This window comes from Triplophysa rosa, linkage group LG4, assembly GCF_024868665.1.
Source record: "Triplophysa rosa linkage group LG4, Trosa_1v2, whole genome shotgun sequence".
NCBI classification, from domain to species: Eukaryota; Metazoa; Chordata; class Actinopteri; order Cypriniformes; family Nemacheilidae; genus Triplophysa; species Triplophysa rosa.
This window is the reverse complement of record NC_079893.1, coordinates 32,730,112-32,749,305: the sequence shown is the minus strand read 5'-3', so window position 1 is coordinate 32,749,305 and position 19,194 is coordinate 32,730,112. Positions and strand designations below refer to the sequence as shown.

Below are 19,194 nucleotides of genomic sequence, written 5' to 3'. Positions count from 1 at the left end.
TGGGACAACAAGCGTGGTCGACTTCACGAGGTGCTGCGCAGACTGATGAGCGAATGACAACAAAGTACCGCGAGAGAGATTAGAAAGCACCGCTTGCGTGATGACCTCAAGTCTGTCCCAAAATGCACTCCCATGTACCCTTGTGGACTCGTGTGCCCTATAGGTCTGCACTTCCTGACGTCACCAAGTGTGGCCGTAGAGGAGTGAGTGTTAAGGAAGTGGAAAAAGTGAGAGTAAGATGAAGAGGGGAGAGAGCAGTGAGAGTAAGGCCCTGTCCCAAATAACACATGGTCTTGTGCACCTCCTCTGAGTCCACACTTGGTGATGTCAGGAAGTGCAGCCCTTATAGGGTACTAGGCAGGCACATTGGTGCACATTTTTGGACAGATTTGAGGTCGTTACGCTGGAAAGAGCAGGCAGTGCTTTCTTATCACTCCAGCGGTACTTTGATGTCATATGCTGATGCACTGATGGTCTGCGCAGCGCCGCATGAGTCGACCACACTCTTGTCCTGTTGTTGTTATTTAAGACAGTTTTTATAGTTCTGTATTTTATATGGTGATTATGCCACACAAGCATTATGCAGTAGAAACTTATGTATGTAATTCAACTGTTTATGCATATTTATTTATTTGTATATACAATACCTAATGAGCATAATGTGTTATTTAACATTTCTATATAACACAGAAGCGGTGTTGTTCAGCTTTACAGAGCCCAGAGACAACTAACTTAAATATAGATCTACAACAAAACATCTGACGCTTATTACCATATGTAAGAAAATGCACTCCATTAAAAGTTTTTATTCTTCAACAGTGGACTTACTTAGAAGTAAATATAGCCCACAATGTTTTCTCTTTCATTACTACACACCTTAAAAAGCAAAATCTCTGATTTGGGGGTGTTACAGTCTGCGTGACTGCCAATGCCAACAATTCTCTTTCCCCACAACCCCGTTCCCTGTTGAGAAAAACAGCATAGGCTGGTTATGTAGGTTTTGAAGCATGGTATCAAGACCCTTGTGAGGTTCTGTTAGGACAGACTCAAATGCATGGTAGCTGCTTTGTGCTGGTTAATGAATAAAATAAAGACAATATGGGGTATTTTAGGTGGTCTGGAGTTTCTAGACCCCATAATATCAAGACATCTACACACTTGTATTCTCCTAAAAGTTGAAAGCATTAACATTTAGCACATACACACATTTACAAAAGTCATTTCAAGGGAAAACAAATTGACATCCTGCATGAACTTCTCTGTGATGTTTATCTGTTCACAAGTTTGAGTGCTTTCTGCACGATGAGCATCGTCTGCTCTTCATAACTTCAGCATCTTCAGCTGTTCTGACCTTCTCATCCTTGAGATCCGTCAGTTTTTACTTGTATTAAGTGTAAAGGTCTCAATGATGAGGGATGTCGTGTTTTATGTCAATTCAACAGTGCCATCTTCTGGACATTTCTTGAAATTAACATTGACAGCCGTTTCATAATGTTGACCAGGGGCCTGTACCATGAATGTAGCTGAACAAACTCAGGGTTACAGGATTAGTTTTGGGTTGACAAAACCAAACCAACGTGATCAAGCTTTGTCAGTACCATGAAGCAGCTCACAGAGTTTCTTTGTCAACTCAAGCTTTGATCCTGAAGCTAAGATCAGTTTGCACATGAACGAGTGACGTCGGTATCGCAAAACCAATATTCAGCATGGATAGAGGCAGGGTATGTTTCTCAAGAAATAATTATGCGCAAATATTAGTAACACAAAAATGTATTTCAGCCACGGAGTAAAACTGTTTCTGCTGTCTACGCAAGAGAGAAGTGTTTCAGAAACACTGCTGATTACTGTAATATTTACCTTACTATAGTATACTACAGTAAATGTGTGTAGTACTGTATATAGTCGTTTAACTTGAGCATTAACGCAATGTAATATGATGCATGTGTCTAATATGTGTGGATGAAAATATCCTACCTTATATTAGTTATCATTAAGTTTACCTTTATTAATGAAGCACATCGTGATATCTTTTGAACCGTATGATATATTCGGAACCACTTTTAACACGCGTCACCAAATTACAGTCCCAAACGTACCCTTAAAGTTTCAAGACAGCGCCACCTAGCGTTCATGAGATATTACTCTTTTATTATTTTTTTATTCCCCATGAACGCTGCTGGGTCAAGCATGCCAACTGAGTGCCACACCTGATAAATTGCGAGTCTTGGGTGCAAGAAGTTGCTGGCTCAAACCTCGTTTTGCGCATTTACACATTTCAATTTGCAAGCATGCGCAAAAACAGTGCCATTATGCAAACAAACAAATTGTAATGTCATTTTAGTAATGAAATAAAATAAAATGCGATGTATGTAGTACAACTTAAAGTGTTTTATAATACATGTAAATATATACAAACAGAAACAAGGTAAATACAAAATGACATTCTTTGCGGTTTTACTTGTTGTCACCTATGCTTCTCGACCTGTGTGGGCATGCTGTGGGTACGCTGGGGGAAGTGTGGGCATGTGGGGCATGTTAATACTTTTAGTCATAGCCCAGTGCAAATGCAATTTGGATGTATTTTTAAAAAATTTTTTTATAAATAAAATGTTTAAGATTTAGAATGTGCTGTTTCTGACGTTTATCAGATGTTTCTACACAGCAGATGTTTTTCAGATCTTTAGCAGACATTTCAGACGTGTCTGTGCTATGGGGCGCTAAATAAATCACCTAAATAACTTACCATTCACATTTTTTGGGGGGAAAATTTGGTTGCCAAATGCTCACATGTCAACAGCACTCATATAGTATACAAGTGAACAGTATGTTCCTCTGATAGCCTGAAACATGCACAAGTTCTCTTTATGCTCCAACTCAAAGTTTCGAGTCACAAAGGTTTGAAATGACAAGATGGTGAGTAAACGATTTCAGTTTTGTGGACCACTGCTTCTAAAAATCAAACCCCTAACGCATAGATCAAACATACAAGAAAAATAAACGAATAAACAATACCTGAGAATATGACAACTTTCTGTTGCTTTGGTTACTCTGTACGTTGCTGTAAAGGTGAAAAAAAGTCACACAGGTTTGGAATGACATGAGGATGAATGAAAGATTTCTCATTTTTGAGTCATATTGACAGAACGTAGAAATGGTTGTATTTATGTGTTACCATCAGCATTCAATCCCACACTGACAGATATATTCACTGCACAAACACACACGTATAAACTCACCCCAATCAGCTGCAATTCTGCAAACGGACGTCTGTCTTCTGCCTTTTGAGTGGTTTTGATATGAAGTTCTCTGTATCCCAGCAGGACATCATCACAACACTTTCCTCTGCTTCCTACACTTTCTCTGCTATACATCAATCATCCACTGATAGAAGAATATCACGTGAACAAACGTTACGCTAAAAATTATTCAATTACAATTCAGTTATTAATAAAATATGCCACGCACATACCATTTTTATTTTATTCCTTACTGTACTGCACATACGAATAAGATGTAATTGTAAATTCCTCGATAAACATTTAAAACGCTACAAATATCAAAGTTTTATATATATATTGATGACTCTTGGTGTACAGTGCATATTTTAAAGTCATGTTTATGTACCTATTCAAACAAAAAAACAATTTTTATATATTTTCATCATGGTAGAAAATAGAACATAGTCTGAACATAGACACATTTACTGACACACAGGATGACATTTGGACATTTCTTGTTGTAGCTGTAAAACACTGAATTCCATCATCAATTCATCTGAAAACTCAATGTGATATTGACTGACAGTAAGAGCTCAGGGTTTAAAGACGCTATGATGATTCCAGTGCAGTTTGTCCTTCAGCATGTTTCTTCTGATGAGTCTTCAAACCTTTTATATAAGTGAATCTCTCTCCACAGATGGAGCAGTGATAAGGTTTCTCTCCAGTGTGAACTCGCTGATGGATTCTCAGGACATTTGATCGAGCAAACGTCTTGTCACACTGAGAACATTTATAAGGTCTTTCACCTGTGTGAATTCTCTGATGCATTGTAAAAGTATCCTGACGATTAAAACTCTTTCCACAAACACTGCACTGATAAGGTTTTTCTCCAGTGTGAATTACCTGATGTGCTAATAGATTGTTACGTCGACTGAAACTCTTCCCACAAACACTGCAGTAATGAGGTTTCTCTCCGGTGTGAATTCTCTGATGACGTGTCAGATTAGCTTTCTGACAGAAACTTTTATCACAGTGTGAACACTGATAGAGTTTCTCCTCAGAGTGTATTTTAAGGTGTGATTTCAAAGCAAATAACTGCCTGAAGGTTTTTCCACATTCACTGCACTCATACGGTCTCTCATTGGTGTGGACACGCATGTGTATCTTAACATTAGATGAATGGTTGAATCTCTTGTCACAGTGAGGACACGCGTACGTTTTTTCTCCCGTGTGAATTCTCTGATGAGCAACAAGAGTTCCTTTGGTGCTGAAATATTTGTCACATTGACTGCAGTGGAAAGGTTTTTCTCCAGTGTGTGACCTCATGTGAGCGTTCAGACGAGAAGAGCGGAGAAAGTTCTTCCCACACTGCTGACAGTGAAAGTGTTTCTGGTGTCTGTGCTCTTGTGAATGAAGTTTCTTCTCTTGTAAGGTAGGAAAGCTGATGTCACATCTGGTGCAGGTGAAGAGTTTCTGTTCTGTGTGTTTTCTCTCATGTGTCTCTAAACGTCTCTGTGAACTGAATGTCTTTCCACAGGTGATGCAGGAAAGAGTTTGTGCTGTCAGTCGCTGTTTTGATGTAGAGGCCGTTTCTCCATCACAACATGAATCACCGCTCTCATCTGAAACAAACACAACAGCGTTAACAACAACCTCCAGCACATCTGAAACTACATCAGTGTCCACTGAGAATGAGAAATGTTTTTGTAGTTTTCTCAGTTAACCAAAAAAACATTATTTTATGAAGCAACTTACATCACAGTGAAAAAACAACAACAGAGGAAACATACCTGAAGGAATAAAATCATCACCATCATCATTCTCATCTTCACCAGTCTGATCTTCGTCTGATGTTTCTTCTGTTTTTATCTCCAGGTTCTCACCACTCACCAGTTTGACTGAAGGAACGAAATCATCATGATTCTCATCTTCATCAGTCTGTTCTTCCTTCACTGTGGTCTGTGTTTCCATCTCCATCAGTTTCCTGCAGTCCACCAGTGTGACAGAACACATGTTGAGTGGTCTGGTGTTCAGGATCTGCTGTTCTCCAGCGTTACAGACAGAATCCAGAGACTCTGTGGAGGTTTGATCAGTAGATTCATCCTGATTCAAGGTGTGATTACTGTCACACACAGTGTCCTGAGCGTCTGTGGGGTTTGACTCGACCTTTACCACAATCTGACAAACACACAACACATCATCAGCACTGGAGCTTTATATAGAATATATGTGTGATGTCTCACTTTGGTTTAGTTTGACATGAATGACAGTATAAAAGCAGTAAATGATGTTGAATGTGTCCAAACCTCAGTGTTGAGTTCATCTCCTCTTGTCCTCAGCTTTTCCTCCAGTAACGCCACCTCTTTCTTCAGCTGACAGATTTCTGTGATGAAATCATCAATATCCAGCATGGACAGATCAGTTCCCACTGATTTACAGCACATCTGTGACGTCATCGTCAACATCTCAACACAAACACACACACACAACACTCTGTTTAAAACACTAAAGAGAGAAAATCAGAGTGATGTGAACACGCAGCGCTTGATGTTTGACTTTCTTTCTTTCTTTAGTGGGTTTATCGGCGGACTGAAGAGCTGCAGAGCGACTCCTGCTGGACTGGAGACACAACACACTCAACATTAGATTCGCTCTCACTAAATCCTTGGTGTTTCAAGTCTTACGAAACTTTACCCTAACCCACACCCTAACCTAACTCTAACCATCTAAACTACCTATGATTGTTAAACTTGCCAAAAAACACGGTTGCGTGATGACGTCAGACTCGAAAAACCAAGGATTTAGTGAGAGCCCGTGACGATCCTTGCACGGCTCTCACTAAAGCCCTGTCCCAAATGGCGCACTTCATGTGGACTTGCGGTCTCGTGGTCTTAAATTGCGCGTTCTCGCCAAGTCTACGAGTCTGTAGGGTGTTGTAGGGTGTCCCATTTGTCTTTTTAGCGCTCATAAGTCTGCTCGCGAGCGCCTCCTTTGTGCCCTCGACAGTCTTCGGCGAAGCCCGCATTGAGTGAGACTCCGCTGAAGTCCCCTACCCAGGAATCCTTGCGAGCGCCCAATCACAGAACGGATGGGAGGAGTGTCGTGGATGTCAGACATATACTTAAACATATCTCTTTGTTGATTTTTAAGACATTTCATAAGTTTATTAATATAACTGACAAAATGGTCTTGTTTTTGGATTGTGATACTGGTTCTTTGGAAATAGATAATATTCTTAAAATTCTTATTCTACTTGGAAAATACCATATACATAAGCCAAATCTTTGTCAATTGTACCAAATGTAGATTATCTTACACAGATATAAAGAATTTGTTAATTCTTTAATATTATTACACAACAATAGCAAAGCTGTTAAGACATCTGGGCTACTGGATACAATTCTTAATGTTTTAGATGTATAACTGATGTGTTTTTTTGTTTTGGTTATTTGCATTGTGCAATTTTGTACTATTACATATTGTAATTTACCCTATTTATAAAAAAAAATATATATATATATACGTCAACATGACGGATACATTTTTAAATGTATGTTTTGATAAACTTCCATTTTTTAAATTAGTTACTTATTCGTATTATTGCTTATTTATTTTCTATTAAGCCAGCTATTCAAGAATAAAAACTTTTAATACAGTGTATTTTCTAACTTAAGGTAATAAGCCATGTTTTGTTGTAGATCTATATCTAGTTGTCTCTGGGCTCTGTAAAGCTGAACAACACAGATTCTGTATTATAGAGAAATATTAAATAACAACATATGCATATTAAGAACCCATTATGCACATTAAGTATAGTGTATACAAATAAATAAATATACATAAGCAGTTGCATTTACGTCATGACAAATGAATGCATTACAAACATAAGTATCTATTGTATAATGCTCGGGTGGCATATCAACATATGAAATACTGAACAATAAAAACCGGCAGCTCCCAAATAACTACAATGGGACAACAAGCGTGGTCGACTTCACGAGGTGCTGCGCAGACTGATGAGCGAATGACAACAAAGTACCGCGAGAGAGATTAGAAAGCACCGCTTGCGTGATGACCTCAAGTCTGTCCCAAAATGCACTCCCATGTACCCTTGTGGACTCGTGTGCCCTATAGGTCTGCACTTCCTGACGTCACCAAGTGTGGCCGTAGAGGAGTGAGTGTTAAGGAAGTGGAAAAAGTGAGAGTAAGATGAAGAGGGGAGAGAGCAGTGAGAGTAAGGCCCTGTCCCAAATAACACATGGTCTTGTGCACCTCCTCTGAGTCCACACTTGGTGATGTCAGGAAGTGCAGCCCTTATAGGGTACTAGGCAGGCACATTGGTGCACATTTTTGGACAGATTTGAGGTCGTTACGCTGGAAAGAGCAGGCAGTGCTTTCTTATCACTCCCGCGGTACTTTGATGTCATATGCTGATGCACTGATGGTCTGCGCAGCGCCGCATGAGTCGACCACACTCTTGTCCTGTTGTTGTTATTTAAGACAGTTTTTATAGTTCTGTATTTTATATGGTGATTATGCCACACAAGCATTATGCAGTAGAAACTTATGTTTGTAATTCAACTGTTTATGCATATTTATTTATTTGTATATACAATACCTAATGAGCATAATGTGTTATTTAACATTTCTATATAACACAGAAGCGGTGTTGTTCAGCTTTACAGAGCCCAGAGACAACTAACTTAAATATAGATCTACAACAAAACATCTGACGCTTATTACCATATGTAAGAAAATGCACTCCATTAAAAGTTTTTATTCTTCAACAGTGGACTTACTTAGAAGTAAATATAGCCCACATTGTTTTCTCTTTCATTACTACACACCTTAAAAAGCAAAATCTCTGATTTGGGGGTGTTACAGTCTGCGTGACTGCCAATGCCAACAATTCTCTTTCCCCACAACCCCGTTCCCTGTTGAGAAAAACAGCATAGGCTGGTTATGTAGGTTTTGAAGCATGGTATCAAGACCCTTGTGAGGTTCTGTTAGGACAGACTCAAATGCATGGTAGCTGCTTTGTGCTGGTTAATGAATAAAATAAAGACAATATGGGGTATTTTAGGTGGTCTGGAGTTTCTAGACCCCATAATATCAAGACATCTACACACTTGTATTCTCCTAAAAGTTGAAAGCATTAACATTTAGCACATACACACATTTACAAAAGTCATTTCAAGGGAAAACAAATTGACATCCTGCATGAACTTCTCTGTGATGTTTATCTGTTCACAAGTTTGAGTGCTTTCTGCACGATGAGCATCGTCTGCTCTTCATAACTTCAGCATCTTCAGCTGTTCTGACCTTCTCATCCTTGAGATCCGTCAGTTTTTACTTGTATTAAGTGTAAAGGTCTCAATGATGAGGGATGTCGTGTTTTATGTCAATTCAACAGTGCCATCTTCTGGACATTTCTTGAAATTCACATTGACAGCCGTTTCATAAGGTTGACCAGATCTTGGAGAACTGTTAAAAAAGAAATGTTAATACTTTTAGCCACAGGCCAGTACAAATTCAGTTTGGAATATACCTTTTTTTTAGATATTTGAATAAATGGATATTGCTGATTTTTTTTTTTTAATAAATAAAATGTTTAAGATTTAGAATGTAAAACTGCTGTTTCTGACGTTTATCAGATGTTTCTACACTGATGTTTTTCAGATCTTTAGCAGACCTCTTACAGACGTGGTCTGTGCTATCTGGGGAGCATCTGCAGATAAATAAATCACATAAATAACTTAGCTTTCACATTTAATTTTTTTCCTTTGCGTAAATTTGATTGACAAATGCTCACACGTCAACAGCACTCACAGTATGTTACTCTGATAGCCTGAAACACGCTGTCAAACACACGTTCTCTTGATGCTCCACTTCAAAGTTTCGATCCTTTAGTAAAGATCAGACTGATCTCAGCTCAGTGTCTTCTTCATGACACACCCCATTGATTACTAACTGTAGTGTGCATTCTTCCCCACCCCTGCCGAGTGTCTGCATCCATTTAAAGCTCACGAGATCTGTACTTCACATCAACTGATCTCTGGACAAATAACAAATCCAGAAGAAATCAAAGAGCTCAAGAGAAACCTGTGTCGCGAAAGTGAAGGTAATGTGATCATCGTTACACTTAAAACTTCAAATGTTTATCGCATCTGAGTGTTTAAAACTACAGAAGCGTTTTCTAAATTCAATGTAAAGAGCGCTAAATTCAAACGTGTTATTGGCTGTCTGCGCTCTGAAAAAACACATCGTCACATTCATAAAGGAATAATAACTTTTGCACCTAAAAGACTCAAACGTGTCTGAGCGTTTCATACGATGTTCATCTGCGCTGGGAGAGCCTACTGTACAGCTGCGCATGCGCTCTGAGTCAACGCTCACTCTACAGCACGCGCACATCAGCTTCAGTGATGATACGAAGTTACACGACTACGGTTGTGAGGAATCAGTAACACTTCATTAATTCAAGAATATATGGCCATATGTAATACGTTTCACATGTATATGTATTTATATTTATATTATTTCCCTCTGTATATTCCGCTGTTTAGGCTACTTTATAAATAGGATAAATGTACACATGAGAGGCACAACATGGTTTCACCTATACAATAACCATGATGATGTTTGAAAAATATCCACATATATATTTGTCTACTTAAATATATATGGAAATATACTATAAATGCAAACAAATTTTGTAATTGGTTTTCATTTAATGCACATTTGTGTTATAAATGTAAAAATGTGCTTTAATATGATTGCAGAAACCCTTCATTGGAGGAACCCCTGAAGAAATCATGAAGGTAAACTTAATTTCATATTTTCTTTCTTAGCAAAAGCCAAACAAATGCCATTCTGGTATAAAAGAACAACAAACAGCAATTAATTTCCAACATGTAAAGACAAAACAAATCCTGAATATCCTGAGTATTAAAACAAGCCTTTTCCACTTCACTTGTGATTGTTAGTACACTGTAATCCCGAACAGTGCAATCTACTCATTAAAAACGAGTTAACTGTACTCAAAACTGAAATAGTCCTGTTTACTTAAAACTTTAAAGTGTCCCAGATAGCAAGCAACCATTGAATACATTTTAGAAAAGGTTAAAATTTAACCAGACTACCATTATGGTGATCAGTGTTTATTTTTTATTTATCCTTTATTTTACCAGGATAGTCCCATTGAGATACAAAATCTCTTCTTCCAGGGAGTCCTGGCCAAAATGGCAGCACAGAAAGTTTCACAGTAAAACAATTTCAACAACATAAAACAAAACAAAATCATTTGCCCTACATCCAGATGATTATAAATGTGTAATTTACTTATAGCAAGCACATGTTTCCTTCAGAGTAGACCATAAAAGGTTTTTTTAAAATATTTACAGAAGGGAGTGTTCCCAGCATAATAATACTCTGCAACTCGTTCCATAATGAAGGAGCAAAAAAAGAGAAGGCAGTTTTGCCTAACTCAGAATGTACTCTTGGAACATTTAAGAGAAGTTTAGCAGAAGATCTGGTAATGTAAATACAAGTATAAAAAGATAAAATAATATAAAATCTATATTATTGTATATTATTATTATTATTTTTCATCTGTGTTCTGTCCTGTTGCTGTCTTTCTGTTGCACTGTGGAGCTTCTGTCACTATAACAAATTCCTCATATGTGGAAACATACTTGGCCAATAAAGCTCATTCTATTCTATTCTATTCTATTCTATTCTATTCTATAAAAGACTGCAGATATAAGTAGGTAATTTTCCCAACAATGCCTTAACAATAAACAGCAACATGTGCACTTTCCTTCTTTGAAACAAAGAGGACCATCCCACCAGTTCATACAATATACAATGATGGGTGCGGGAAGAGACATTCGTCACAAAATGTAAAGCAGCATGGTATAGTCCAACTTCTTAAGTGAAGATAAACTTGCATGCATATAGATCACATCACCATAATCTAATACTGAAAGGAAACAACTCTGTATAATTCTCTCTCTTGCTTTAAAAGGAAAACATTTCTTTAAACGGAAAAGAAAACCCAACTTTAATCTAAGTTTTTTTTAAAAGTTGTTCAATATGTATCTGAAATCCTAGTTTGTCATCCAACCATATGCCCAAGTATTTATAACAATTTACTCTTTCAATAGATTCTCCTTGTAAAGTTAAAATAGGATGATCTGTTTCAGTACGACAACGAGTAAAAAGCATGTATTTTGTTTTCTTTGAGTTGAGTTGAGTTTAGTTTAGTTTAGTTTAAAGACCTCTTTTTAGTTAATGCACAAGTGTTATTTCTGAAACACACTCAAGCACTGACAGAGAAGTTAACTTAACAGAGTCAAGAGCCCAACTAAAGCAAACACTCATCACCATAATGGTAGTTTAATCACTTGCTAATATTTCTATAGTAAAGTGAACACTATTATAATAAGTTAACTTCAGTAATGATTTTGAGTCAGCAGTACTTAATTATACTTGATCAGTAAGTTCAGACAACAATTATTATTGAGCTCTACTAACTTAAAATTAAAGTCAACTTATTACATTTCACAGTTTGACAGAGCAGTGGATGTTACTAATTATTTTAAGTTCAGTCTACTCATAATTTAGTGCAATGCCGTTTTATATGTTGGATGAGCTGAACATTTTAAGTTCTCTTTACTCAAATATCAAATACACATTACTTTACTTTTTTAAGGTAATCGGTTACCTCAAAATGTTTAAGTACACTCAACTTATCCGGATTTACACTCAAAAGTAACTCATTGGATGAACTCAATTTATTTGAGTGCAGTATTTCCATCCAATAAATATGTGTAGCTTCTACTCATAAAAAACAGACTCATTTAATGAAATTTAATTAAGTTGGTCCAACTTAATTTTATTAAATATACTTTAGATCAAACTCATAACAAATATACTCATGTAATTAAATTCATGTAATTAAACAAACTCATGTAATTGCTCAGGAGTGTGTTAATGTCTGAGTGTGGTACTACAGTGTGCGATTTAAACAGTGGTACTAAAACACAATATTATCTAATAGAAAATACTCAAAAAATTGGCAATTTCAACGATTAAAAACCAACACCATTTGATACACTCTACATACGCATTTGCTTTGCCATAAAAAATGTACTTCAAAAGCACACAATTATAGCACGCTATAGTCAAAACATAAGAAAGTCAAGTGTCAAGAGTCCAACTCAAGGAAACACTGATCACAATGATGGTGATTTTGTTATATGGGACGTTTAAGTTGGATCAACTCAATTATATTTCATTACATGAGTCTGTTTTTTATGAGTAGAAGCCACACATATTTATTGGATGGAAATACTGCACTCAAATAAATTGAGTTCATCCAATGAGTTACTTTTTTGAGATGAACTATAGTTAAAACACAAGTGTAAAACATCAATTCCTTCAAAAGAGCACCACATTTTCATGCTACAGAAGAACTGCATGCATTGGTGTGAATCAAAGCAATCATTAACATTACATACAAGATAACTTTCAGTTATTATTAGTAGTCACACAATTGTGGTAATTTCTGCAATGTCAGAAGTAAGATGAGAACAAAGTTTTATAGTGGAACTGAAATGTTTTGCACATTTTTTGTTTCATGAGAAATACATAATACACTTTTCTATCATGGCACATTTAAAAAGACGGCCACTGGGATGCTGTAAATTACCACCTGCTATCCTGATGATGTCAATTCCAGATTTCTAAATTTGACGTGCTTTAAAAATAAACCAAATATAAATATAAATATTATGTTTTGTGTCCTGTAGATTTTCAACGACTCCATTCACGGTCACATTGAAGTTCATCCTCTGCTGGTGAAGATTATAGACACGCTTGAGTTTCAGAGGTTGAGGAACATCAAACAGCTGGGTGCAGGATACTGGGTTTATCCTGGAGCTTCACATAACCGCTTTGAACACTCCATCGGGTATAAAAACTCTGCTGACGTCACTTTTCTTGGCCTTTTACAAGTCTTGCCATCAAATGTTTCTCAGGCTTGAGGAGAAGAAAACAAATGTACCAGTTATAAACAAAGGCATTTATAGATTTTTAATAAATCATTTAAAGTCTAAAAACTGTGTTTATCAGACGTGTTGTTTGTGTGTGTGTAAGGGTGGCGTATCTAGCTGGACGTCTGATCAAAAGTCTCCAAGAAAAACAACCAGAGCTCAAGATAACAGATGGAGATAAACTGTGTGTTCAGATCGCTGGTCTGTGTCATGATTTAGGTGAGTGTTTGAGCACATTTCAACTGTTTTCATACTCGAAATCATTTTCTTTTCTTAGCGGATGAAAGTAACTTTCAATTATCACTGAACACAAAAGCATGAATGAGTTGTGATTTTATTTTCACCCATTACTATTGGATAACAGGTCCTGTTTTTGGTCAGCACATGTTTGATTGCTTGTCTAGAACATTGTAAAAAAGACCTTCTCTGGGTGCCAGAAATAAACTGTAAAATAACAGTTTTCTTAGTTTTTTACCGTATTTTAAAAATACAAATATCATTAAAAACAGGAAATTCTGTACAAAAAGAATTGTGTACGCAACACATTTTTTGGAATGTTGATGAAAAGGGTTCTCTGTGTTTTATTGAAGGTCACGGTCCGTTCTCTCATCTGTTTGACATCATGTTTATTCCTGAGATCAGAGGATCTGGTGAGTGAATGTCACTGTCATCACGATCAGCTTATTTTATTAACATTTCATTCATGACGGAGTTTCTGTTTCACTTATTTCTTCATAAAGTGACTTTAGAGAACATGTAACATATTTTTAAAGATCTGCGCAGTAATGACCAACCCACGTGTAGAAGTTTGTCATTCACAAAACTGAGCTAGAAAGCAGACATTCTTCATTCTACATTTGATCCTGATGCCTTTTTCTCTTTAATAGGTTTTCAGTGGAAGGTAAGAATTAAACTGTTTATTTGATTAAAATAGTTGAAATCGTTGATGAACTTTTGAGGATTGTGATGTGTAATGTTGATGTAAAGCAGCTGATTCTTGTGTTGTGTGTTGATGTAGCACGAGAAGGCTTCAGTTGAGATGTTTCAGCACATGCTGGAGACTAATGAACTCAGAGAAGACATGAAAGTGTACGGACTGAATCCAGATGAAGATCTTCTCTTCATTACAGAGTTAATTCAGGGCGTCAACACATCCGACACACCGGTGAACACATCCGTCAACTTCCACTGTGACCTGTTTTCATGTGTTTCATTTGCCTGAATGTGTTGTGATTCCTGCAGTGGACAGCGAGGGGCCGGACTGAAGAGAAATCCTTCCTCTATGAGATCGTAGCAAATAAACGCAACGGCATTGATGTGGACAAATGGGATTATTTTGCACGGTAGATGTTTGATGATATTTAATCAATGCGATGCAAAAGTGTCATTATTGTGCAGTAAATCATTTCTTCTATCTTTCTTCTGTAGAGACTGTCATCATCTCGGTCTTAGCAACAGTTTTGATCATCAGCGTCTGCTGAAGTTTGCACGCGTGTGTGAAGTGGAGGTTGGAGAAGAGAAAGTGCGACGGCCGTTTATCTGCTTCAGGGACAAGGTTCTTTTTATTTACATCTACAGTTTAACCACAACCTGATTCATCAGCACATTCTGTTCAGTTGTGCAGATTCACACAGAAACTAAAGGTCTTCAACATTACACTGTTTACATGTTCTCATATCCATACACCTGATGCATTGTTTTATTTTTAGGAAGCAGATAATGTTTATGACATGTTTCGCACAAGATACACACTTCACCGTCAGGCCTACCAACACAAAACAGTCAACATTATTGAAATCATGTGAGCCGGGTTTGATTTTGAGTGTGATATAATCAAATGAATGAAAGATATTAACATTAAGAATGATCAACCCTTTGTTTTTGAGTTGATGAGGATTTCTGGCTGTGTTTTGTATGTCAGGATTAAAGACGCTCTTGTGAAAGCAAACGATCACCTGAAGATCTCAGCAGCCATAGACAACATGGAACACTACAGCAAACTCTCAGGTCAGATGAAACATCTCCAAATAAATATGTTGTTATTGCCCTTAACCAGAGAATGATAACCGATAAATAACAGTTGAATGATGTTCTCCTCTTTCTATCAGATCAGATATTGGATCAGATCTTGTTCTCGTCTGATGACAAGCTGACAGACGCTCGAATGATACTCAAGAAAATTGTTAGGAGACGTCTGCCAAAGTTTGTAGGAGAAGTCAGACTGATGCAAGATGAAATCTCAGAGGTCAGGCTCAGGAAAACATAGATTTATGTTCATTTACTTTAATTAAAATGGGCCAACATCTAGACCAGAAAGAGATCAACACAGCATCTACACTGTAAAAAATGTTTTGTTCACTCAACCTAAAACTTTTACTTAAAAGTTATCTTTTAGCTTGGACACTCTAAGACTCTCTTAATTTTCTAAGTATTTTCAACTCAATTTTAAAATAGTTGACCCAACAAATGTCAAGTCACACATTTCATGTGTATGATTTATTTTCATGCTTTAACGGTGTGCTTTTCAAGTACATTTCTTTAAAAACGAAAAAAATACTCCAAGTTGTGTCAACTCAAAAAAGCGTGTTGAAACAACTAAATGGGCAAAATAACTTGTTACAGTGTATAAATACATTAGAAAGATTGATGAATTGTTCTATGAAGACAGTACATACCTTTTTGATTCTCACATCATCATGTTTCTGACTGTAAATGTTTGAGTGTTTGATTCTCTTCAGAAAACACTGAAGGAAAACTGGACGAGAGCGCTGGAGAAATGGAAAATAAAGTCACGTGTGGATTTCATGGTTACTGTAGGTTGTGTTCAGGAATAATCTCTTTCACTTTGATCTGAATGTTGGACTGATTCATTCTGAAATCTTTCTTCAGGTGATTCACATGGATCACGGCATGAAGGGTAAAAACCCCATTGACAGCGTCTATTTCTACAGCAAGAGAAACATCGGCACGGCCTTCCAGATGAAGAAATATCAGGTAACCTGTGATGAGCCGTTTACACAAATCACTGAATCCATTAATGAATATTAATAATAAATAATGTTGCATCTTGTTCCATCCGTCTGTTTTTACCGACAGCTGTCCAGTTTTCTGCCGCAGAGGTTTTATGAACGGCTCATTCGGGTTTATTATAGTGGATCAGATGAGCAGATTCTCGAGGAGGCTCAGAAGTGTTTTGAGCAGTGGTGCAAAAACATGTTTGGACTTCAGACTGAAGAAGAAGAACATTGATAGACCACAACAGGGTTCAGAAATGAATGAGAGGTATATCACCTGCTGTTTAGAAAAGTCATTTATTATAATTAAATGCAAATAATGGTTTCATTACGTTCCAGAATTAAACTGAAGAGGACCAAACTACCTTAGATCATAGAAATGAAAATGAGCTTTGAAAAGCTGAAAGTGAAAGTGTGTCTGAATGGAAATGGAGACAAAGATCATCAGCTGATCTGTTTTGAGTATTTCATATACGTGTCTTTTGTAGAATCATTATACAGTTGAACCAGTGAAACTATTAACTTCACATTAAACCAGAATGTTTTTCATTATTCTTGTCATCCTTAAATACACACACCTTTATGTCAAGTTGAACCAGGTAAATATTTGAGTAGGGTGTGAGACCAGGGCGTCTCAGATGTTGTGAAAACATGATTATATGATCATATAAGATCAATTACAGCTGAAGAGCAACCAAGAGCAAAGACGGACTTCTTGTCACATTAATGCTAAATTCACAACACTTAGTATTTGATGCTAAACTTACATCACATGACAGCAGTTTGAAGTTATAGCTGCACTCAGTTATAGACCAAATGAGACCTAAACAGTTTCAACAAATGAAAGTTCCTAAATCACAACTAATAATCTCTCCCTTTTCTTCATAAACATTTACTCTGTAACTGTTAATCAAAGTCAGTGAGTGCAGCAGTGACACATCAGAGGAGAACTGGTCCTCCCGGCTGAGTTTATTTTCTCCACGTTGAATTCTGGTTCACAATCATAAAAGTATAGAGACGATACAATTTAAATAAAAGTTGCTGACACACTCAGACATCAACATTCATCACACAAACCTCAACAATGGTGACAATCATCAAACTAAATCAGAAAAACGGATCAACTGCAATGCATGCTGGGAGTCATGAATGAGTTTTGTACTTTGATGTTACCCAGCATGCATTGCAGCATGAAGCTTTCTTTCTGTTGATTGTCACCTTTGATGAGAAATGTGAGCGTTTTGAGATGATCTTTTATTCTGTTAGTTGTCCATAAAACTGCTTTCATCTCGTTAAACTGTGTCATAACTCTGCATTCACATATTAACAGCAGAACACACTCAAAAGTATTTTAAAGAACTTCGTAGTGATGAAAAAAAAAAACTTTTCTGATGCCACTTGATCTTAGTTCTTTTATCACAATGTAAGTGTTCACTTGGACAGCTAACAATAACTTGGCAATAAAATTCAAGTCAAGAGCCCAAATAAATCAAACACTGATCACAATAATGGTGGTTTGTTGAAAGTAAACGTTATTTCAACATTAATTGTTGGTGCAAAAGTGATATTGATTCAATTCCATTAACATTGACAAATCAACTATTTTTTAACATCATTGAAATCTCAATGAACAGTACAGAATGATTTAAGTACATACCTGATAAGAAAACTGATAAGAGCACCAGTGTCTGCTGACCTACACAATGTAAACCTTTTTCTTAATAACATTTAAATATAGCAAGATATCTTAAAAAGGCAACAAGATCTAGATTTATATGATGTTTGATGTAAGGAGGTTAAAGGTCACGGCGTCTCTAGTATCCGTCACTATAAAGCGCCTCTTAGATCAGGTCATTAGTATCATGTATTTTTGTAATCCATTCCCAGATAGCAACCAAACCAACAAATCGTTGCGGCCCAAATCCGGCCCACACCTTACACCCCACACCACCTCATCTGGCCCACATACCGCGTGGAATGATGGCACTTGGGCAGACCACTTCTGTTTGCCAGGTTTGGGCCACAAGCAAGCCAAAGCAATGCCGCATGTCAGCCAAAAACAAAACAAATAAAGCAGAACTGACCCAAATATAAACAACAGTTCATTTCAATTCTGGCCCAGATTTATCCCAAAACCAACACCTTTCTGTGCTCCTGTTTGACAGAATTTTCATTATTATTATAGTGATGATTGAGTCATTAGTGATGAACATCTGCTGTTAACAAACACAATCACTGCAGAAAAGATCAACAAAATCTGAAAAAAATAAATTTACCAAAAGAAACACAACAACTACAACCTGAAACACAACCCAGCTAACAAAAGTGTGTTATAAGAACGTTCCTTGGAGGTTTTTCATGTGTTTGAATACGTTTTAAAAACATCTTTTAATGTTTTAAGAATATTACCATCATGGTGATCAGTGTTTCCTTGAGTTGGGATCTTGACCCTTGATTATTACTTTATGTGATCTGCTGAAACTGTGAGCTTTTAAAGAACACTTGTTATGGCAGTGCAAACGAGAAACTAACCAAATGGTGTTGGTATGGAACCATTGACACCACTGTGATGTTGTCATTTGATTCAGTGCTCGTGTTTGGATTGAGTGCTGAAAGAACAGTATAAGATCAGGGAGTTTGATTGTATTTTGATGTCTAGAAAGATTTGTGAAAAATGTATGTATGTTTATAAAAACACATTAGAATCACAGACATCAAGAATTAGTGTATGAATCTCAGCAATGGTGAGAAGCAACCAACTAATTTAGATAAACGGATCAACCACAATGCATGCTGGGAATTATGAATGAGTTTTGCGCTATGATGTTACCCAGCATGCTTTGCAACATGAAGTTTTCATTTGCTGATTGTCACCATTGTTGAGATTCATACACTGATTCTTCATGT

The 19,194-nt window shown here is 36.8% G+C and overlaps 2 protein-coding genes across 2 annotated transcripts in view; one reads left to right on the top strand and one right to left on the bottom strand.

Moving 5' to 3' along the window:
• Positions 1-6,285, bottom strand: part of LOC130553094 (zinc finger protein 271-like) — a 10,274-nt gene extending 3,989 nt beyond the window's left edge. The window contains exons 1-3 of the mRNA XM_057331840.1: positions 5,009-6,285; positions 3,846-4,840; positions 877-963 (exon numbers count right to left, since the gene is read on the bottom strand). Coding sequence (XP_057187823.1) covers positions 877-963; positions 3,846-4,840; positions 5,009-5,231 — 1,305 coding nt within the window. The 5' untranslated portion in view covers positions 5,232-6,285. The remainder of the gene's footprint in view (positions 1-876; positions 964-3,845; positions 4,841-5,008) is intronic.
• A 2,927-nt stretch (positions 6,286-9,212) lies between these two features.
• Positions 9,213-16,824, top strand: LOC130552910 (deoxynucleoside triphosphate triphosphohydrolase SAMHD1-like). Its single transcript, XM_057331595.1, has 16 exons — positions 9,213-9,339; positions 10,001-10,039; positions 13,031-13,191; positions 13,377-13,492; positions 13,864-13,923; positions 14,161-14,174; positions 14,292-14,438; positions 14,516-14,616; positions 14,702-14,828; positions 14,983-15,074; positions 15,195-15,280; positions 15,382-15,518; positions 16,012-16,086; positions 16,163-16,267; positions 16,370-16,555; positions 16,627-16,824. The coding sequence occupies exons 2-15, from the start codon at positions 10,034-10,036 to the stop codon at positions 16,520-16,522; spliced, it is 1,380 nt and encodes a 459-aa protein (XP_057187578.1). The 5' UTR covers positions 9,213-9,339; positions 10,001-10,033; the 3' UTR covers positions 16,523-16,555; positions 16,627-16,824.
• The last annotated feature ends 2,370 nt before the right edge of the window (positions 16,825-19,194 follow it).

What these genes read in the sequence shown, in the direction of transcription:
- LOC130552910 (XM_057331595.1), top strand. An exon ending in TTATCTGCTTCAGGGACAAG is followed by an intron (nt 14,829 to 14,982) that starts GTTCTTTTTATT and finishes TTTTATTTTTAG; the next exon opens with GAAGCAGATAATGTTTATGA. An exon ending in ACACTACAGCAAACTCTCAG is followed by an intron (nt 15,281 to 15,381) that starts GTCAGATGAAAC and finishes TCTTTCTATCAG; the next exon opens with ATCAGATATTGGATCAGATC.